The sequence below is a fragment of the Myxocyprinus asiaticus genome, chromosome 15 (assembly GCF_019703515.2).
Source record: "Myxocyprinus asiaticus isolate MX2 ecotype Aquarium Trade chromosome 15, UBuf_Myxa_2, whole genome shotgun sequence".
NCBI classification, from domain to species: domain Eukaryota; kingdom Metazoa; phylum Chordata; class Actinopteri; order Cypriniformes; family Catostomidae; genus Myxocyprinus; species Myxocyprinus asiaticus.
Genome location: NC_059358.1, coordinates 17,872,322 through 17,895,281, shown reverse-complemented (window position 1 = coordinate 17,895,281; position 22,960 = coordinate 17,872,322). Strand labels below are relative to the sequence as shown.

The window sequence follows — 22,960 nt, the reverse complement described above, 5'->3', positions numbered from 1 at the left end:
AGTTTTCTGCATGAACTGACTAGCAATAGATGTACAGAAATCAGGAAATCGTTTCATCTAATTAACTGCATCCCTCCGGGTCCTCAGGGCACATTAAAACTCCTCAGCCCATCATTAAAGTAGACATAAACAATTCATTACATCACTGGTAATCTAATGGGATTGTCACTACCAGATGCAATATTAATAATTAATATGCCATTAAACTCTGAGGGATTAAGGCCAGGTAAATTTTTTGACTTTCAGCTTGACCAAACTACTGGGTTTAATGGGAGGAGAAAATACACAAGACCAACCATACACCAAACATAGTCTTGTCATAAACCCACTGTTCCTAAATAGTTGAAGAAGCTTTTCAGCTAAGCACAAGAAAAAAGATTAATATTTTATGATCTTAAAACATAGAGACAACAGAATTAGATTTTTATTTTTCAAATTAAAATAAGCACAAAATGTTTTCAGGCCTCACTTTATTGAACGAAGACCTCACAACTGTCACTCTCAGATCCGAATCAATGCTAAAAGGGATAGTTCACACAAAAATACTTAGCAAAAGTAAATGACAAAATTTTTGGGTGAACTATGCTGTTAATACAATTTCCATTATTAGAGTAATTCTCTACATCTTACAAGTTACAGCTTACATACTATAAATACAATCTGTATCATCTTTGAGGTTGTTTCTACTTTGATGCTTGTTTACAGGGTGTTTATTATGTAATGTTTTAGTACATATAACAGGTAAATAAAAAAATCTGGCACTTTAAAAAAAACAACTTTTTAATACTAAAGCACTAAACAAATTCTTTCCTCTTTTTTTCTTTGACTAGAATAATTCTACATCTTCAAAGAAATTACAGAACATTGCCTTGTTTTTCAAAATTAAATTATGCATACAAATAAAAAAAGACACTTTGGTTTAGGGTGATTTTGGCAAATCACAATTTAGAATAGCGCAATACAGATGACCAGCACACATACAAAGCACTTCTCTCCTTAAACCTAAGGCACAAGAATATTTTATCTAGCTAGCATGCACCTGTGGAAATTAAATGTCAAGTTTTGCAAAAGAGAAAAGCTTATATTGAGGTACTTGCCCTATTGTGTGCATACATGTGCATAACATGATTGACTCAAGATATGGGCAACATTTCACACAAACTGGGTATTGCCACAAAAGTTTTATGTGCCCACACTTAAGTCAATGTGGACCTGAATTTATATTAATAAATAGTTTTAGTAGACCATGTTACTATAATATTATTTCACGATATTCAACATGAATTTCACGCCATTTAACAATGCAAATAAAACACTGAAACTGAACATTTGTCCATTAGTTATATTTAAAACAAAACCATTCACCAGTTGTACGGCTTACTACAAATGTCTCTCTCTAAGAGTTTTTCCTTCTGGAGACAAAAATAAAACCCTGAGATTAAGATAAAAAACTGAGGTCTGATGAAATGTGTGAGATTCAACACAAAGCTAAACCATTCAAGCAGTGAGTAAGTGAAACATCCATAACATCTTCGACCCAATTCCTCCATGTGGCAGTTCACAGCTCTGTGCAGTTCAAGGCAGTATGTACAAGTTCACAGCACCAAAATGCACACCAGAATGTCTTAAGAGTACATGTGTGAAGCTGCTCCTGTGGACGGATTTAGTTTTACTGAGTGAAACTCTTCTTGATGGACACATTGGGGAAAAGGCCACTGAGCTCTTGGACAAGACGAGAGTCAATCTGCGAGCAGAAGGACAAATCCAACAGCTTTAGCTTAGGACAACACTGCAATAACTTCAGTAGAGAGGCGGGGCTCACCATCCGTGTGCCTAAAAACCCACAATGACATAGCAGCATTAAATGTTCACTCAGTATATTTCAGTATCACAAAGTTGTGCACAAAAAAATTAATAGTTTAGTGTACGAATAGTTGGAAAATGAAAATGTATAGTAGTTTGTCCAATGCTTTAGAGTAGACAATATGTTCAAATTGATGTACACTCAAAGGAGATGAACGTTCAAGTCATATCAGTGGCCTACAAAAAGCTGCTAATACTGTAAGCCTCTAATACTAATGCAACATACTAGGGTATTTCTACAATGACATTGGTAACTGAAAACGTTTGCTTTTGTGTGACACTACATCCACTCCAATAGGTGTCAGTATAAAGTTTAAGACTACTAAGAATACTACTAAACAAAAAATACTGTGTACCTTTAATGTTCAGGTAATTACAGAGATGACACTTACATAAAAAAAAAACAACACTTGCCATAATGAAGCAACTGACCAATAATTTTATTTTAGATATTTTTTTGACCAATAATTTTGTTTAGATTTCTTTTACTTTTTTTTTTTTACCCATTTGGTAAGACACTCATGAGAAATTGTTTGTTTCCATGCACTTCTCATTTATACTCAACTCACCCAGTAGATCAAGGTGCTCCAGAGCACTGCAGTTATCAGCCAGCTCCTCCAGGTCGGAGTCACACACAGTGCGGTTGGCGGTGAGGAAGAGCTTGCGTAGGCGAGGCAAGCTGCGAGCCAAGTGCTGGAAGCAGCCAGAGCTGCTCTGAAGTGTAGAGCACCACCCGAGGTCTAGCTCCTCCAGGAGCCTGCAGCCCATAACCAGCTCTGCCATTCCACGCTCACTCAGGTTCCTGCAGCGCCACAGGTCGAGGGAGCGCAGAGAATGGCAGCGGGCGCTCAGCATGCTCGCCACCACATCATAATCCTCAATCTGCAGAAAGCGGGCCATGAAATCACCATGTCGCTAACCGACTGTCTCTGAGCTATTCTAAGAGCAAAATATGAAAACCCAGAATCTAATTTATTTCAGTATATGTTGCATGTAGTTGCATGTTGCAAGGTAACACGTGAGACAGGTTTAAGTAGCAAAGTAGGTAAGACAATGTTTCTGTGGCTGAATTGGAACACAGGCTAAAAAACAATTTTCATACTTCTACCAAGTACAAAATGTAGGGTGAATTTAGGTGAACCCGGACAGTTTTTGATATTTGAGATAGTCCAAAAGTGGACTGATTTACCTAAATTCAACCTACGTACTGCACTGGCAATATTAAAGTTTGTACTTTTATGAAGTATGAAGTCATAAAACTGTCCAATCATTGACCAATCCAATCATCTTGCATAGCAAGGGGTTGTGGGCAATATTAGCCTAGAACATGCATGGATGCATTACTTCGAAACTCCAGAAATAGTATGCCATCCGGCTACATTTCACATACTATTTTCAATGTACTATTATTAGGGATGAATATGCAAACCATTTGAACTGCACGAACAGCAAAAAGTTTGGACACACTTGACTGAATGTATGTTTATCATGATCTTATAAACCTTTTTATAGAACTTTAAAAAGAGAAAAATCTATGTATTTAAGTCTAAATATAATTTACAGTACTGTGCAAAATTTTTAGTCTGCTGTGGAAAATGTTGTATAGTCAGGATGTTTTCAAAAAATAATGCCATGAAATATTTTATGTATCAACTGAATTCATACAAAGTGGAGTAAACTTAAAAAACAAAATCAGTATTTAGTGTGACCACCCTATGCCTTTAAAGCAGCACAAATTCTCCTAGGTACACTTGCATACAGTTTTTTAAGGTTTTTGTCAGATAATTTGTTCCAAGCAGCAACGGTTTAATGTAGTTAGGCCATCTCAATTGCTTCTGTTTCTTTGTGTAATCCCAGACTGACTCGATGTTGAGATCCAGAATCTGTGGGGGCCATATCATCTGTTGCAGGACTCCTTGTTCAACTTCTATTCTATTCTATTTGCAAAAAGTATGTTTGGAAACCTAAAATTGATATCAATATAATTGAGGAAAACGATAATGTTATGAAACTGAAAAAGTGCTTTTCACACAAAATCATATTAGTGTGGATGTGTCCTAAATTATTATAATGTGTTCTGTTAGTGTTGTTTTATAGTTTTGATGACTTTATTATTCTAAAATGTGAAGACAATAAAGAATGAGTATGCGTGTCCAAACTTCTGACTGATAGTACACTGTACATGCATACTTTATATCTGTCCAGTAGACTCACCATGACACAACTTCCCAGGTTAAGGTGCCTGAGCTCTGGGCAGAATGTGAGGATGCTCAAAATGGCTGATTGCTACATAGAAAGAAATAAAATGTAGAAAATAACAATTATTTACACAATACAATAATGAGAGAATACATGGGTTTGACAAAACCTCCTATTCAGATACCAGTGGAGTAGAATAAAATGAAGGAATACTTGAAATCACAAATCAAAGATGACAACATATTTAAGTCTGCTATTCAATATTCCTCCAAATGGATAAGTCAAAATAAAACTATTATGTGACCATGATTTTGCACACTCAGAGATGAAGTGATATAATGTGATCTTATGGAGATCACCAGGAGAATACCCCCTTGTTTTCATTATTGTGCTGGTTTCAAAAACAGTCATGTGAAATGTACAATAACTCAAACAGCAAAGGATAACAGTGTTGTGTGTTAATGGATAAACTCGGTGTGTGTGTGTGTGTGTGTGTGTGTGTGTGTGTGTGTTTCGATTGTTATTTATATTATTAGGTTCCTTCCTGAAGATATATTTTATTTAAAGTAATGACAGAGTAATGTGGATTGAGATAAGTGGGTGTGCTACAGACACAGCCCGCCGTGTGTGTGTGTGTGTGTGTTACACATAGTTGCCATCACTAAACAAACAGCTACAGAATCATTATTCCTTTTGAGAGAGACAATCACAAATGCTGAGTCACAGTTAACCACACACGGAGGGATGCTGTGTTGTTCTTTTTTCAACCATAGATTAGTGGCATACTTGGACTTGCAGCAGCAGCATAATGATCAAAAGGTCATAATGCAGTTAAACAGTCAGCTATACAGCCTGAAACAATATTATGAACAGGTAACTAGCAAATTTACTTAGCATTCTTCCTCAATTCTCAATATATCTTTCTTTTTTTATGAGACCAAATAAACAATAAACAAAGGCGATATGAAAACTTGAAATATGCACAATAAAGCACATCACTTTTTGGATGAACACAAAATTTCAGCCATGCACCAGTAATTAGCTATTTGAAAAAAAACCTTCATTATTACTGGCCAAATTCCTGCTTTCATTATGTACACAGATCTACTGTATAAATATGATCCAGAAAAGAAGTCAACTTTACAAAATATCTAGTAGGGTTAGGCCGATATATCGGTTTTACCGATTAATCTGAGCTAATAGGTGGATTCCTCTTTTTTTTTATCCCTCATCAATAAACCTCTGTATGTTGGGCTTGTTTATAGTGAAAAGTCTCAAGTTATGCACTAAATTTTAATTTTTATGGTTAATGGGATTTTGGTAGCAAAGTAAAATGCTTTTGGGATTTTATTAATTTTGGTCTCCTGTAGCCTCAATCTGTGCTCGTCATAGTAAGGAAAGTCTAAGCCATTTTTATCATTCTATAAATCAAGTATCAAGCAATAAATCGGTTAACGTCCTTTTCATCGTATTGGCAAAATTGGTCAACCTCTAATATCTAGATTATTATAAGATTATAATCTGTTTATCCACATTAATATCCATATATTAGTGGGTATACTATGGTGTCTAAAACACACCATGTTCATTTAATTCGTATGGAACTGTTCAGGGGGACATGTTCTGTTTCTTGTTTATAGCTGCAGGAAAACAAACTGTTATGATTAGCTTCGCCTCAGAATGACTCCTCCCACCATAATTATCACACACAAATCAACTTGGCTGACCAGCTTTGGCTGGTGAGTAGTTGTGAGTTTTTGGATTGCTGACAAAAGTGTTAATTTACCAAACTGCTGAAGAAGAAAAAAAACTTTTTATTTTATTTTATTTTTATTATTCAATTAATCTAGAGGTAAGCAGTTTAATTAAATTAAAAGATGAGACAATACATAAACTACACTATTTACCTAGCTTTTGAGCAAGATCATTTAAAGTCGTCATGAGACGGAAGTTACGACTGACTTTACTTCCGTATTGTGACGTATTTCCGAGTGAAACAGCTTATCGAACAAGAAAAAAATGTAGAGCGGGGATTTGAGTGTTTCCATCGGTTGTTGATTGGATTGTGAAAATATGGGCGTTGCATAGCGGAACGGAGGCAGATCTGAATGCGAGTTTGCAGTGGACACACAAAAACCCCAAACACGTTGTGCTCGGGTCAGAGCCAGTTATCTGTGAATTGAGCAGTTATCTCAACACATTTATTATCAAACTGACAAAATAAATGCACAAGCACATCGCAGTCTTTGCTTACGAAGAGGCTGTAGCCGTTGAAAAACCATAACCATATTTAACGTTCTGAATCACAATACACTAAATATAAAGGAAAAAAAACACTTACTCGTGCTGTGCATGCCAAGATAACTGCATTCAAAAATATAAATAAACTCCAGAGGCATCCGAAGCATTGTATCCATTAGTGTTCACCTCAGCAATTCAGGCATGAAATGTCTCGAACACAACCGTGAATTCGCCGTTATTCCTCCTCATCCTAAATGTAAATTCAAGCTAGTTGACCCGTAACCAAGAAAGTATGGACTATGTTTGTAAATGTACTGATTCTCAGTTTAAAATATCTGCACTCTCCGTTTATCATTACATCCCACGTATACTTATCGTTTCATACACTGGCGATACCTATGTATAATGACTATACATTGTGATCAGTTGAATGCCACTTTGGTGAATAAAAGTACCAATTTCTTTCCATAAGAGCAAAATCTGTACATTATTCCAAACTTTTGATCGCCAGTGTACATGCAAACATTCATACTCACACACTCGCGTAGATACACGCATTTGTTTAGTTGTGTGCACCAATTAAATAGATCGAGCTGCTGAGAGTGGAAACAAATTATACAAACACATCTCCCTAAATACATTACGTTTCCACTACATAAATCTACTAAATCATCAACTCATCACCCCAAAATAACCACACCACACACTGTCTTTGTTTTAATGTTCAGTTTATTTTGAATTAAGTATGTTGAGGATTTAGCGTTTATCTTACAGTGGTCTTTGTTCTGTGATTGAGTGTAGCGGTCTATGGGCACGCGCCCCGAGTGAGAACCTTCTATGTGCCATCCATTCTCTGTGATACCTGGCCGGAAGTAAGATGAATTTGCTTTAAACCTGATTTATGCTGTTTCTTTGTGCTGTGATTATGTTATCATTTAGCTGTATGATTTAGAAGAATCATTCTATGTTGTTTAGAAGGTTATATTCTTGTTTTGCTGTTTTATTAGCGTTTTTCTTGTGTTGTGAACACCCCCATTTGAACACCCCCGCAGTGCTTATGTAAATGGTTTGGTCCACTCAGTGCAGAGGGAAATGTACCTATTTAACATAGGCACTTCATTTGCTCAGGAGAGTGAGACGTGGTTGAATGCAGATGTATGTATATTGCTCTCCCTCAGTCATGTGAGGTAAAAACTAACTAAAAGCCCTCTCTCACTGTTCGTAACCTTGGGTGATTTTTGATACATCACTCACCTTCGAGGCTCATGTTAATAACATTATAAAGACATAATTTTTTTCATTTACGCAATATTGCCCGTCTCCAACCAGAATCAGAATCAGCTTTATTGCCAAGTATGCTTACACGTACAAGGAATTTGTCTTGGTGACAGGAGCTTCAGTGTACAACAATACAAAAACAATACAAAAACAGCAGCAAGACATAGATAATAATAAAAAATAAAAAATAGTTATACACATACGTAAATACACACAGACACACACATACATACATACATACATACACACATACACATACGTAGTGCAATCTAATTGAAATCTGTTATGTACAATGCAAATACAAATCTGTCATGTACAGTGTAAATGTTTTTTTTTTTTTTTTTTTCAGAGGAATGAAATGGCAGAAGAGGTTGGATGTATTGGATAAATATAAAAAAGATTAACTGTGTATTGCACATAGTTATTGCTCAATGGGGCAATTTAACTGTTCATGAGATGGATAGCCTGAGGGAAAAAACTGTTCCTGTGCCTGACGGTTCTGGTGCTCAGAGCTCTGAAGCGTCGGCCAGAAGGCAACAGTTCAAAAAGGTAATGGGCAGGGTAAGTGGGGTGCAGAGTGATTTTTTTCCAGCCTTTTTCCTCACTCTGGAAGTGTATAGTTCTTGAAAGGGGGGCAGGGGCCAACCAATAATCCTCTCAGCGAACTGTCCTTTGTAGTCTTCTGATATCTGATTTCGTAGCTGAACCAAACCAGACAGTTATTGAAGTGCAGAGGACAGACTCAATGACTGCTGAGTAGAACTGTATCAGTAGCGCCTGTGGCAGGTTGAACTTCCTAAGCTGGTGAAGGAAGTACAACCTCTGCTGGGCCTTTTTCACAATGGAGTCAATGAGTGTCTCCCACTTCAGGTCCTGTGAGATGGTAGTGCCCAGGAACCTGAATGACTCCACTGCTGCCACAGTGCTGTTTAGAATGGTGAGGGGGGTCAGTGTTGGGGTGTTCCTCCTAAAGTCCACAATTATCTCCACCGTTTTGAGCGTGTTCAGCTCAAGGTTGTTTTGACTGCACCAGACAGCCAGCTGTTCAACCTCCCTTCTGTATGCAGACTCATCGTCATCTCGGATGAGGCCGATGACAGTGGTGTGACTTCAGGAGCTTGACAGAGGGGTCCTTGGCAATGCAGTCATTGGTGTAGAGCGAGAAGAGTAGTGGGGAGAGCACACATCCCTGGGGGGCACCAGTGCTGATTGTACAATTGCTGGAAGTGAGTTTCCCCTGTCTCACAAGCTGCTGCCTGTCCTTCAGAAAACTGGTAACCCACTGACAGATAGACATGGGAACTGAGAGTTGGTGTAATTTATTCTGAAGTATAGCTGGGATGATGGTGTTGAAAGCCAAACTGAAGTCCACAAAAAGGATCCTTGCATATGTCCCTGGTCTGTCCAGATGTTGCAGGATATGATGCAATCCCATGTTGACTGCATCATCCACAGACCTGTTTGCTCGATAAGCAAATTGAAGGGGATTTAGAAAGGGTCCAGTGATGTTCTTCAGGTGGGCCAACACCAGTCTCTCAAATAATTTCATGACCATAGACATCAGGGCGACAGGTCTGTAGTCATTAAGTCCTGTGGTTTTTGGTTTCTTTGGGACAGGAATAATGATTGAGCATTTGAAGCAGCATGGGACTTCACACTGCTCCAGTGATCTATTGAAGATCTGTGTGAAGATGGGGGCCAGCTGGTTAGCACAGAATCGAAGAGACGCTGGTGAGACGCCATCTGGGCCTGAAGCTTTCCTCGTCTTTTGTTTCCGAAAGACGTGGCTCACATCATCTTCACAGATCTTAAGTGCAGGGTGAGTAGCTGGAGGGGGGAGGAAGGGGGCTGCAGGAGGTGTTGGTGTTTGTGTGAAGTGAAGGTCAGAGTGGGTGTGGGGTGTGAGATTAGGCCTTTCAAATCTGCAGTAGAACACATTCAGGTCGTCAGCCAGTTGCTGGTCCACCACAGGGTTGGGGGTAGGAGTCCTGTAATTTGTGAGTTGTTTCATGCCACTCCACACTGATGCAGGGTCGTTAGCTGAAAACTTGTTTTTCAGCTTCTCAGAGTATCTTCTTTTAGCCACTCTGATTTCCTTGTTCAGTGTGTTCCTGGCATGATTGTACAAGACTTTATCCCACCCCTGTAAGCATCCTCTTTGGCCTGACGAAGCTGCCTGAGCTCTGCTGTAAACCACGGTTTGTCGTTGTTGAACTTTTGTCCTAGTAGGAATGCACATATCCTCACAGAATCTGATATATGATGTAACAGTATCTGTGAGCTCATCCAGGTCTGTGGCTGCAGCCTCAAAAACACTCCAAACCGTGCAATCGATGCAGGCTTGTAGTTCCCGCTCTGCTTCATTGGTCCATCTCTTTACAGTCCTTACTACTGGCTTGGTTGATTTTAATATCTGCCTGTAGGTTGGAAGAAGATGAACCAGACAGTGATCAGAGAGTCCCAAAGCTGCTCTAGGGACAGAGCGATATGCATCCTTTATTGTTGTGTAGCAATGATCCAGTATGTTCCTGTCTCTGGTGGGGCATGTAATGTGCTGTTTGTATTTGGGCAGTTCACGTGTGAGATTTTCTTTGTTAAAATCCCCAAGAATAATAATAACTGAGTCCAGGTATTCTTGTTCTGTGTCTGTGATTTCATCAGTCAGCTGTTGCAGCGCTGTGTTCACACACACGTTTGCGTGATATACACACTCACCAGAATAAATGAGGAAAACTCCTGCGGCAAGTAGAACGGCTTACAATTAATAAAGAGCGCTTCCAAATTAGGACAGCACATCCTCTTTAACGTTGATACATCTGTACACCAACTTTCACTGATGTAAAAGCATGTTCCACCACCTCTCGTTTTCCCCATTAACTTCACGATGCGATCCGTTCTGAACAGCTGAAAGTCCGGCAGATGTAACGCGCTGCCGGAATGGCTTCACTCTGTGAAGCACAAGGCAGCAGAGGTTGAAAAGTCCTTGTTTGTTTGGGTGAGATGTAGTTTGTCCGTTTTGTTAGGAAGAGAGCGGAGATTCGCAAGATGAATGCTCAGCAGGGCTGTTCGAAAGCCGCGCTAACGGAGTTTGACCAGCGCACCGGCTCGTCTCCCTCGCCTGCGTCTCCTGAACAACAAAGCCGCGCCTCCAACTAAAATGTCCAGCAAAACGTCTGAATATTCAAAAACCAGGAAAAGACTGTCTGGTATAAGCTGTCGAATGTTCAGCAGTTTGTCTCTGATAAAACTGACTGGAAAAAGATTACTAAACACAGGACAAACAAACAAAAACAACAAAACAATAGGAGCGCTCCCCACCGAGGCTGCCATCTGCAGCGCCATCATGATGTCATGGACCAGTAATCAATACGAACGACGCAGAAACACTATTCCATGCGTTCATCTCCTCTAGATTGGATTATTGTAACTCACTCTACTATGGTTTACCTACTAAGACTCTAAATTGCCTACAATACATCCAAAATTCTGCAGCTAGAGTTCTTACTTTTAGTAAAACTCTGCAACAGCTCCACTGGCTACTAGTATCGCATTCAATATAAGATATTGTTGATAACTTTCAAGGCTCTTCACACTCTTGCTCCTCAGTACATCAGTGAGTTGCTTCACCCTTATATTCCCACTCGCACTCTATGGTCTGTTGGAGCAAATTTCCTGTTTGTCCCGAAGTTCAGGTTGTCTTCAATGGGAGGCAGGTCATTTATGACTGTTGCTCCTCGGCTTTGGAATGCTCTCCCACAACCTCTTCGGGAACTCACACCTTCTCCTCCTTTAAATTACATCTAAAAATTCATCTCTTCACTCAGTGTTATCTCTCGGCTGCTTGTTAGGGATTTTTTTTTTTTTTGGAATGTATGTGTTATCTGTCCTTTTGCTGTATTTCATGTATTTGCTCCATGTAAAGTGACCTTGGGTTCAAGAAAGGAACTATATAAAATAAACGTATTATTATTATTATTATTATTATTATTATTGATGGCTAGAAAGAATTCAATTCAGAATATTGTTTTGAATTTCATCTTGTTTTATTATTTTTTTTGACTCATGTCATATGGTTTTCTGTTTGTAAATAGTTTCATTATTTCAGTTTATTTATTTATTATACTTTATCCTGCCTTTGGCCTTATTTGGGAAACAAATAAAAATCCCATCTATGATGAAATCCTGTCTCCATGCCTCTGAGTGTGCTAGAACATCCTCCTCACCACACCTAGACACGACTAACCTATGACAAAGGAAAAAGACGAAAATACAACTTGCCATCTTCACCAACATGTGACTGACACTTCATTCAACTCTAGTGGTATTTATAAGAAAGGGGCAGGGTTTAAGTGGACTAAATGATGGGAGAAGTCCTGCATACGTCACCAGAGAGAAGTCTGTCGTTTCACCGGAAGAGTTATTAAATTTTGATGAAAGATTACGAGGTAAAAAAATAAATAAAATAAAAATAAAACATATGCATGGATGAATCATTCACAATAAGATCAATAACATAGAAAATAGATAGGGTGAATTTTCATTTCAGGCGGACTTTAATTTAGTGCAATCCAGACAGTGGCGACCCGTGCATTTAAAATCTAGGCCTTCAGTGCGATTCATGCCATTAAGAAAACACAGTTTCACAATTAACAAGACACCCTATGGACATCATTATGTCGCAGTCACTTAATATCACAAACTGACATTTTAAAAACACGTCCATGAACGAAAGCCAAAAGTTGAAAAGATTCTGAATGCTCAAGTCAGCCTAATTTTAACTGTAGCACGATTGTTTTGTGAAATGAACATCTCCCGAACTGACATTCAAAAATAATATTTTTTCTTATGAATCTACCAAGGAGTTCTACTATACTTGGAAAAAGCTATCTAATAATATTTGTAATTTAAATGTCGCTTGCAATAAATTTAGTTTTGTCAGGGTACTCGATTACTTTTCAAAACTTGAACCGCAACTGAATGCTCAAGAAGCCTAATTTACACTTAGAATACGCCTGATGTTGCTATAATAATGCAAAAAGCACTTATCAGTTTACTTGAAATGAAAATCAGCCCTTCTTTACTGTTTAATAAATGAATCAATCACACGATCATGCAGAACATCTTAGGTTTTTACATCCACAAGGATCTCTTTCTCAATGGCGATAGCGGCAATAATGACAGCCGACAGCTAGGTCTCACGCTCTTCGCTCAATGCGTGATTGCGTCATTCAAGGCCAGCTAGAAGGTCATTTCGGTAAGACCACACCCACCAAGAACAAATAATCAATCTGAATGGCTGATGAATCTGACAGTCTGACTTTAGATGCCTATTCACTTGCACTGTTTAGGGATTCAATGGAAATTCTGAAAGCTTGAGGGCGTGGGGCTCAGACTCACACGCTGCTTCAAACAAGCTCGGCTTTGGCATGCGATGTGAAACAGGCATCATGCTTTGTTTGTAAGGACAAACTTTTTGTTTTCCCGTATTCATTTGTAGATGAAGTAGGAGTCGAAAGCGATTGAAAATAAATAGGCAAAAAGGTGAATGAGAACGTAATTATTTTTTTAGGCATGTTAGGCCAGCAGAGAAGGCTTGGCTGGCCCTGAGAATTTGCCACTGATTCCAGATGCTTCACCAGAGCAAAATCTTTCTCTTACCTCAACCTTAGTGCGGTAGAGCACGAGTCTGCGCAGATTAGTGAGTTTGGCGATGTGACTGAAGGCCTGAGGATGTAGACGGTCACAGGAAGCCAAATTTAGCTCCTGCAAGCACGGACACATCTGGGCGATTACCTCTAAACACGTTTCAGTCAGGAAATGACAGCACGACAGCTCTAAACACACCAGACTTAACCCACAGGCCTTCATAAAGCTGGAAGTGACACAGATAGAATGACTTTGAGAAAATCAAATTGATAACACATCACATTACTTTTGTTCTCAAAAACTATTGCTGTTCTGTTCAGCTACAATATCATTAATGGCATTGTGATTTTTATATCTGAAGCAAACAAATTTTTACACAATAAGGGGCTGTTCATACAGAAAACATTCTTGTGTTCCATCTGTGGTCTATGTTAATATGTGCTAGACGGATGTGTTTGGCTGTTAAATTGCGTTGTCAGATTTAAAACAATAGACCAATCAGAATCTGGGTGTGGGATAAGCATATTTACATACAGACAAGCATTTTGAATGCTTATTGTATATTAGCAACGGTGTGCTAATATACAGCTTTAATGTGCCTTTATACCCATCTTCCGGTTAATTCCACTGGGCTCCGCCTATCTGTTTTTAACACAAGAACGCATCTCATCATTACCTGCAGAAGCCAGCGGCCGTCACGGCTCCACGGTTGCCCGTCCAGGACATATTTAGCCTCTGCAGGAGGGTACAGCGACTCTGCAGATGGCACAGAGAGGTGTCAGTGAGCCGGGCCCAGTATGGCTGGAGGCTGAGCTGGATATACTGCAGTGGGTCACAGCAGTGCTTGTGAAAGAGCTTGGAGCTCTGAGCCAGTTGGCACAGGTCCGGATGTGCCAGGTGACTGACGATTAGCTGGATCAGCTACAGTAACACACACAAATTCAAAATAAATAAGTGAAATACACTTACTGATACTTACAAAGACAAATTATGTGGTATTTTTGCAGTCCTCTTTCCTATGTTTCCTATTGGAACTGAACGTTTGGGCAAGGGATATTATTTTTAAATAGCCAATTAGCTTTAGTTACGTCAGAGCCATAAACCATGATCTGCTACTTGCTAGTTGGTTTCCAGGTGGTATTAGAGGGAAGGACATTCTCATTCTAGGAAGCATTTGATAGGACAAATGTCTGTGTAGTTCAAGAAGTGACATACATTTTATTTTATTTTTTTTTATCAGTTTTCCCAAAAGCAGGAGTCTGTACATTTTAAAATGTGTCTATTTGCTAAAGGTTAATTTTGTGAACTTTAAAGGAATATTCCAGGTTCAATACATGTTAAGCTCAATCAACAGCATTTGTGCCATACTACTGATTACCAGAAAAATTACTTTCATCCTTTTCTTTAAAAAAAACAAAAAGCTAAATCTGGGTTAGTGAGGCACTTGGAAGTGAATGGGGGCCAATTTTTCAATGTTAAAATAGTTTCAAAAGTATAGTCACAAGATGTAAACAATATCTGTGTTAAAATGATTTTAGTGTGATAAAATCGCTTACTAACCTTTTCTGTGGAAAGTTATTGCCAATTTTACAACTTTGTTGATGATTTATGATGATTTAAACAACTTTACACTCATAATACATGAGTTTTAACACAAGAATTAATCTAAGTGTTTTTATAAAATTACAAGCTTCACATTTCTGCCTTTAAACCCTCCAAAAATTGGCCACATTTACTTCCATAGTATCCCTCATTGTAACTTCGATTTTTGCTTTTTTTTAAAGAAAAGGAGGGACGAGTTGAAATATGGCATATACTATTTGCAACCTGGTGGAAATAATGGTATATGCAATTTACACCCAGTGAAAATAGTGGCAGATATTATTTGCACCCCAACCCTGGTTCAAATAGATACTAATTGCACCCTGATGCAAATAGTGTCAGATACTATTTGTACCCATATTTGAATACTAACATACAGTATATGGGCATCACTGCAGTGTGTTTATTGTGCTAATCTAGAGTCCCGCAGACACACTACATTAACCTCTACCCTTAAACCTAACCTTAACCTTACCTTAAAAAAAAACAACTTGGTTTTACTACAGTAACCATGGTTTCACCATGGTATTTTTTGTAAATTTCAGTAACCACAAAATTAATCATGGTTACTATATTACCATCATATTACTGTACTAACACCATGGCTATTTGCATTAAAACTATGGTTTCTGCCAAAAAACATGGTTACTACAATATTAGTAATACAGTGATCAATCTACACACAAGCGATGCCAAGCGGTGGGAACGAGTGCAATCGACAGACCCCGCCTCCTGATCAAACCCTTCTCTGCACTCCTCGACATTCACCGTGACCAAATCAATTTGATGAAATCAACATTTATAATAATTTGTATCTATTAATTTAATTAGTATTAAAGGAAATATTAAGAGTGGAAACAGGAAATCGGATGGGAAAAAGAGTGGGTCAAAACGCAGATTTGAACCGCAGTCGCTAAGACAATAGAGTACACATTTGCACCGTCTTTACACCCCACACCACTGCAGCGACACCTATTGTTTAGTTTGTCGTATATTTCTGTGGTTCTACCACACTATTGGGGAGCAAATAGCAGCACTGTGTGGCAGATGCCATTTACACAGGTATGCAAATAGACACTCTGAATAATTTTTTGTGGTAATAATCAATATAATGCCACAAATGCTGTCAATTGCTCTTAACTTGTATTGAACCTGGAATATTCCTTTAAGGAGTACATTAGAACATATATGGCTTTAAAGCTGATAAAACATAGATTAAAGGCCACAAAACTCCCATTCAGATTTATTTTTGATTTCATCTCATCACTTTAAAGAGAAAGGTACTAGCCAAAGTTACTTTCAAGACTTCCGTTGGTGCGCTGGTTATGTTTTGTTGTAGGTGTGCACTATTGGACAGGGTGAACAATAGTTTATGTTGAGCTGGATATCAGTTAGCAGATAATGGCTGTATAATGTTTCAGAAACACACACATGTTTGCTGTAATGAGATTTTGGGTGACAGTGGTTTGGGCAAAAGATCAGAGCTATGAACAGGTAATGAGGGGTTAGGAATTAGAAAGGTATTTTTAAATTATGACAAAATGGTCTTTAATTATCTGAAAATTACAGGAAGAAACCTAGCAAAACCACACAAGTCCTATCAGGAAACTAAACTATTTCTCTTCAATATCTGTCTTGTATGTAGAAGAATTCAACACTGTTGAATTGTTATCCACAAATCAAAACAATCTTTGTTATCTGGACTACATACATGATGTGACGAACTGTTCTTCAAGGCTAAAGACACGTTCACACTAATACGTTTGCACTTGGAAGTGCATTTATTCTGCTACGTTTACGCCCCTCATCTACTCTTGAACTGCAACTTTCTCCATCGAAAATGCTCTTATTATCGCATACTTTGGAAAACAATAACTTTAGGAAACTGAAAATTAGGAATCGAATGAAAATGGACCAACACAATTAATACACTGATCCAAAAAATCCCAACAACAGAGTTTGTTTGAGTAGTGTGAGTGAGCCTTTAATCATTTAAGCATTGTGGATAACTACAGTCAAAGTCTACAATGCTCTGCTAACCTCATAAGGGAGTCTATCAAAGTAGCCATTCCCCAGGTTGTGCCTGTTATCTCCACCTGACCGGCAACAGAGGCCTCCTGCCTCACTGATCTCCTCTTCGCTGTCACTCAGATCGTTGATGTCGATGACGGGAATCTTATAGAAGGCCAGAATGGGTCTCTCCCGAACACCACGCAGAATCACAGCATCCAGCTCAGTGTAGTATTCAAGGACAGAGCTGTTCACCTCCAGGCGCAGGAGATTGGTGGCAAAGCTGATCTGCCTGATGATGGGAGAGAACTGCCGTGCTTGAGGGGTCAGAGCTTTAGTGGGCTTGCCAGACCATAGAACCTCCCACCTGCACAAAAACCAACATTATATTGTTTACAGGGTTGACCTATACTCAAGACACTGAAAATGGCATCTACCACTACAAAACAGACTATACTTAATCATGGGGTTTAAATATTTGCACTAACAACAATAACTTGATCTGATAACAAATGTTTACTAAATTATGCAATGCACTATGAAATATGACATTTGGTAACAATTCATCACAAATCAATTAGATTTGATTATTTTGGTACAATTCATAATTATTAACTAAAAATATTCCGAAACAGAAATGTAACCAGAGGGACAATCAAATGTTTCCACACCAGAAGTAGATTGAGGATGTGGATTTGGTAGATTTTTACAACTTGAAAAAGCCATGAATTGTATATTGTAGAAGTAGAAAAGCACATAATACATTGGGTATTATTATGGTGATATTTGATTATTATTATTATGATGTTGATGCATTGGATTTTAACTGTCATACTGATGTATCACAATGCATTTTGCTTACTCATGTACTGTATAATAAGCAAAAAGACATAACTTTATTGAGATTGTAATAGATCTGGACATGCTTTATCTTTAAAATGGAATGAGGTTACTCATTGAAGATAATCTACTCTTTAGGTAAGTTCCAAGCTCTTGAGTTATAGCATCCATAAATTGACTAACAATTGCTCAGTGTACATACACTGGATTAAACTGTACATATTGAAATCCCATCAACTAATATCTGTAAAATATGAACTCTATGGCTCAGGCTAACTGTCAGGGCTGTAGGGCTTTTACCCAAGTCATTTAGTGACACTTCTATCCAAAGCTTAAAGGGATAGGTCACCCAAAAATGAAAATTCTCTCATCTTTTACTCATCCTCATACTATCCCAGATGTGTATGACTTCCTTTCTTCTGCAAAATACAAATTATGATTTTTAGAAGAATATTTCAGCTCTGTAGGTCCATACAATGCAAGTGAATGGGTGGCAAAATGTTGATGCTCCAAAAAGCACAAAAAGTCATCATAAAAGTAATACATACGACTCCAGTGTTTTAATGCATAGCTTCAGAAGTGATATGATATGTGTGGGTGAGAAACAGATCAATATTTAAGTCCTTTTTTGCAAGAAATTCTTCTCCCTCCCCAGTAGGGGGTGATATGCATGAAGATTGTGAATCACCAAAAACAAAAGAAGAATGTGAAAGTGAAAGTGGAGATTGACTGAGCAGGATGGAGAATTTATAGTAAAAAAGGACTTACAGTAAATATTGATCTGTTTCTCACCCTCACCTTTCATATTGCTTCTGAAGACATTGATTTAACCACTGGAGTCATATGGATTACTTTTATGCTGACTTATGTGATTTTTGGAGCTTCAACATTTTGACACCCATTCACTTTCATTATAGTGACCAAAAGTGCTGAAAAATTCTTCTAAAAATCTTCATTTGAGTTCAGCAGATGAAAGAAAGTCATACACATCTGGGATGGCATAAGGGTGAGAATATGATGAAAGAATTTTCATTCTTGGGTGAACTATTCCTTTAACTTGCAGTATACTTATCAGAGGGTCAGCCACCTTGGAGCAACCTGAGGTTTAGTGTCTTTAACAAAGGCAAGAAGGTACAAACTTTCAGTAACCAACCCAGAGCTTTAACCAGCACAATGCAGCACCCAACATTTTACCTAACATCAGCTGGTGGGTTCTGGGAGAATGGGTTGAGTGAGCAAGCTAGGATCTTGACGATGGCCCCAGGGTGGTACGTCTCCAGCACCTCCACCGCCGTGGGATAGACAGGCTCCTCGAAGGCCAGCTCCAGGAAGTCCTTGCTGTGGAAATTGGGTGGCGTACGGCGGAATGGGGGCGCGGCACTGGTGCACTGCTCCCACCAGCCTCCATAAGTGCGGAACACGGCAGTCTGGGTGAAGTCTCCTGAGCTCGGGTAGACGTTAGGTACTCCTGCCAAGTTCCACATGGTATATGACATGCTGTTCTCGCTGCCATAGTGGGAGCTGAAATCCAGGACCTCCTTTCCATACTGCTCGACCTCTACTGTGACAGGCAGTGCCGAACGCTGGCCCAGTTCCACCGCCCGCCGGCTGCCCAATGCCTCACTCCGCGTCCCGCTCCTGGAGCGCCGCCGTAGACAGATATAGTAAAACATGCTCAGAAGGGTTAGCATAGGAAACATGGAGCAGCAGGGCCGGGTTTTCAGTCAAGCACACCCTCTCTGCCCTTCCCTGCACTGTAGTGTGAATGGGGTTGGGTTCTATACTGCACACGCTATAGGCCAAGCTGCATGCATGACCTGTGGGTTATAGTGAGAAACACATGCGCGCGCATACACACACACACACACACACACACAAACCAAGATTGTGAGGACCCTGAAATGCCAGATCAGAAAGTCTAAGGTCAAAATTTTGAGCAAGACTAAGCTTATGGCATCTTGCTAGACTAGTGCTTAACTTTAATCTATTGTGTTTTGCATGCTTAAAAATATATACTGTTAAGCTCACAGAAAATAAATGTTGACTTACACTACTGTTCAAAAGTTTAGGGTCACTTACTCATTCTTTATATTTATTTTTTTTTTTCACATTTTAGAATAATAGTATAGTCATCACAACATGGAATAATAGAAATGGAAATGTGGGAATTATGTTGTGACAAAAAAAAAAAAAAAAAAAAAAAAAAATCAAAACTATGATATAATTTAGCATCTTTAAAGTGGCCACACTTTGCCCAGAATTTGTAGAAACATACTCTTGACATTTTCTCAACCAACTTCTTGAGGTATCACCCTGGGATGCTTTTTAAACAGTATTGAAAGAGTTCCCATCTACAGTATATGCTGAGCACTTAGTGGCTGCTTTTCTTAATTATTCGGTCCAAGTCATCCATTTCAAAAACTTTTTTTTTTAAATAAAATTTTAGTTTTGTAATTAAATAAATTAATATGGTGGCACAAATATTTTTGTCTACAAAACTAATTTCAAACATTTAAGCATACACCTTCAGATCAAAAGATTTTTAAGATCATGAGAAACATTTCAGGCAAGTGACCCCAAACTTTTGAACGGTAGTGTACACTATATTGCCAAAAGTATTCGCTCATCTGCCTTTAGACGCATATGAACTTAAGTGACATCCCATTCTTAATCCATAGGGTTTAATATGACGTCGGCCCACCCTTTGCAGCTATAACAGCTTCAACTCTTCTGGGAAGGCTTTCCACAAGGTTTAGGAGTGTGTTTATGGGAATTTTTGACCATTCTTCCAGAAGCGCATTTGTGAGGTCAGACACTGATGTTGGACGAGAAGGCCTGGCTCGCAGTCTTCGCTCTAATTCATCCCAAAGGTGCTCTATCGGGTTGAGGTCAGGACTCTGTGCAGGCCAGTCAAGTTCTTCCACACCAAACTCCCTCATCCATGTCTTTATGGACCTTGCTTTGTGCACTGGTGCGCAGTCATGTTAGAACAGGAAGGGGCCAACCCCAAACTGTTCCCACAAAGTTGGGAGCATGGAATTGTCCAAAATCTCTTGGTATGCTGAAGCACTCGGAGTTCCTTTCACTGGAACTAAGGGGCCAAGCCCAGCTCCTGAAAAACAACCCCACACCATAATCCTCCCTCCACCAAACTTCACAGTTGGCACAATGCAGTCAGACAAGTACCGTTCTCCTGGCAACCGCCAAACCCAGACTTGTCCATCAGATTGCCAGATGGAGAAGCTTGATTCGTCACTCCAGAGAACGCGTCTCCACTGCTCTAGAGTCCAGTGGCGGTGTGCTTTACACCACTGCATCCGACGCTTTGCATTGCACTTGGTGATGTATGGCTTGGATGCAGCTGCTCGGCCATGGAAACCCATTCCATGAAGCTCTCTACGCACTGTTCTTGAGCTAATCTGAAGGCCACATGAACTTTGGAGGTCTGTAGCGATTGACTCCGCAGAAAGTTGGCAACCTCTGCGCACTATGCGCCTCAGCATCCGCTGACCCCGCTCTGTCATTTTACGTGGCCTACCACTTCGTGGCTGAGTTGCTGTCATTCCCAATCGCTTCCACTTTGTTATTATACCACTGACAGTTGACTGTGGAATATTTAGTAGCGAGGAAATTTCACAACTGGACTTGTTGCACAGGTGGCATCCTATCACAGTACCACGCTGGAATTCACTGAGCTCCTGAGAGCGGCCCATTCTTTCACAAATGTTTGTAGAAGCAGTCTGCATGCCTAGGTGCTTCATTTTATACACCTTTGGCCATGGAAGTGATTGGAACACCTGAATTCAATTATTTGGATGGGTGAGCGAATACTTTTGGCAATATAGTGTATGTATCTTAGTTTTCAAAAATAAAAAAAGTGTGTTGATAGTCTATGGGGTTAGCATTCAGCAGTTGCCCTATAGATTGCTATTGTAACTGCATTTCTGTATGACTGTAAGTGCATTGTTTTGGTTGGTATAATTTTACAACTAAGGTATAAGTTAAAATTATTTTCTTTGATAATCAACATCATCTGTGAACTACAGAACTTAACTTGCATTAACCAGGAATATTCTTTAAATTTGAGGACAGGCAAACAGCAGGTCATAAAGATTAAGATATACTCTTTATTGCACTCTACTGTCTGACTTCCCTGAACAATGTAATTGCTGATATGAACCATAAAGTGGAACAATAACTTCAATAAAGGTCCTCCCAAGTGACATACAGAGAAGGTTCTGTCAATTCCAATATTTTAATTATGGCTAAATCTGCAGTTTAAAATCATGCGGTTTACTGCCACACAAGCGAAACTAGTTTGCAGCAAAATAATTTGTATACATACATACATACATACATACATACATACATACAATGTACAGTAATGCACAGTGCAATTCAATATCACACACCATCAAACAACACTTAATATTTTCAGAAAGCTGTCGCTAATGTTCAGACCTAGCATACTCTTGAGCTATAGCAAACTCACATTTGACATATATTTATATTTTGACCATATACGACTTTCTATGTGTATATGAGCTCAAAATATGTTCAGAATGCAACCTGAAACGAGAGGGCAAATGTTATCTACCTGAGCTTCAGGTTGTTGATGCATGCTTGGTTATCAACCGGCTAAATAATGGCACATCGCATTGACCGACTTCTTTAAAAACAGTGCCAACTTACAAAGGATGTGATCGAGGTTCGGGGCGCTGTGTTCCGTGTTCTCGGTCCATCTCTCGCTTCTACTGTCATTGCTTGCACATTCTTCACTGTTTACGCCGAAGATAAACATCCGCTTAACCTCTGCACAGTGCATTGTGGGAAGTGGAGTTCTACCACACTACCACTGGATTTTTATGAATCTCTGAACAAAGCGCCGATGATTTAAATAACTATTCTGATGTTTTAGAGATCACGACTGAGGACTTAATATTTAACTTTTAATGATTAATGAATAATATTCATGCCTTAAAATATGAAATCTAGTTTAGACAAAATTCTAAGGCACATGTTCCATATGTGGTGTTTACAAGCATAAGGGTGTTTGAATAAAGGACGAATCTCAGTTTCCTCTTATCACGTGGCTTGTTGAGCGCATTACTGCAGAGACATAGCGCGTGTGGAGGCTTCACGCTATTCTCTGCGATATCCACGCACAACTCACCACGTGCCCCACAGAGAGCGCACCACATTATGGCGACCACAAGGAAGTTACTCCATGTGATTCTACCCTCCCTAGCAACTGGGCCAATTTGGTTGCTTAGGAGACCTG

The 22,960-nt window shown here is 39.1% G+C and overlaps 1 protein-coding gene across 4 annotated transcripts; it reads right to left on the bottom strand.

Annotated features, from left to right (window-relative positions):
• Window positions 1–430: 430 nt before the first annotated feature.
• On the bottom strand, window positions 431–22,483 carry LOC127453309 (F-box/LRR-repeat protein 4-like). 4 transcript variants are annotated; one of them, XM_051719634.1, is made up of 8 exons: window positions 22,372–22,483; window positions 18,874–19,496; window positions 16,870–17,206; window positions 13,904–14,148; window positions 13,240–13,453; window positions 4,078–4,149; window positions 2,433–2,745; window positions 431–1,744 (listed from the first exon to the last, which is right to left on the bottom strand). In XM_051719634.1, the coding sequence occupies exons 2-8, from the start codon at window positions 19,377–19,379 to the stop codon at window positions 1,740–1,742; spliced, it is 1,692 nt and encodes a 563-aa protein (XP_051575594.1). In that variant the 5' UTR covers window positions 19,380–19,496; window positions 22,372–22,483; the 3' UTR covers window positions 431–1,739. The 4 variants fall into 4 exon arrangements, with proteins under 4 accessions (XP_051575594.1, XP_051575590.1, XP_051575592.1 ...); XM_051719630.1 differs by having other exon boundaries at window positions 432–1,833; XM_051719632.1 differs by having other exon boundaries at window positions 432–1,833; window positions 18,874–19,317; window positions 22,372–22,455.
• Between the last annotated feature and the right edge of the window lie 477 nt (window positions 22,484–22,960).

Coding starts and splice junctions, on each gene's coding strand:
- LOC127453309 (XM_051719630.1), bottom strand. CDS start 19,379: ATGTTTCCTATGCTAACCCTTCTGAGCATGTTTTACTATATCTGTCTA. Junction 17,207..18,873: donor AACCCACCAGCTGATGTTAG/GTAAAATGTTGG, acceptor GTTTTTGTGCAG/GTGGGAGGTTCTATGGTCTG. Junction 4,150..13,239: donor TCTACCGCACTAAGGTTGAG/GTAAGAGAAAGA, acceptor CTTTCTATGTAG/CAATCAGCCATTTTGAGCAT.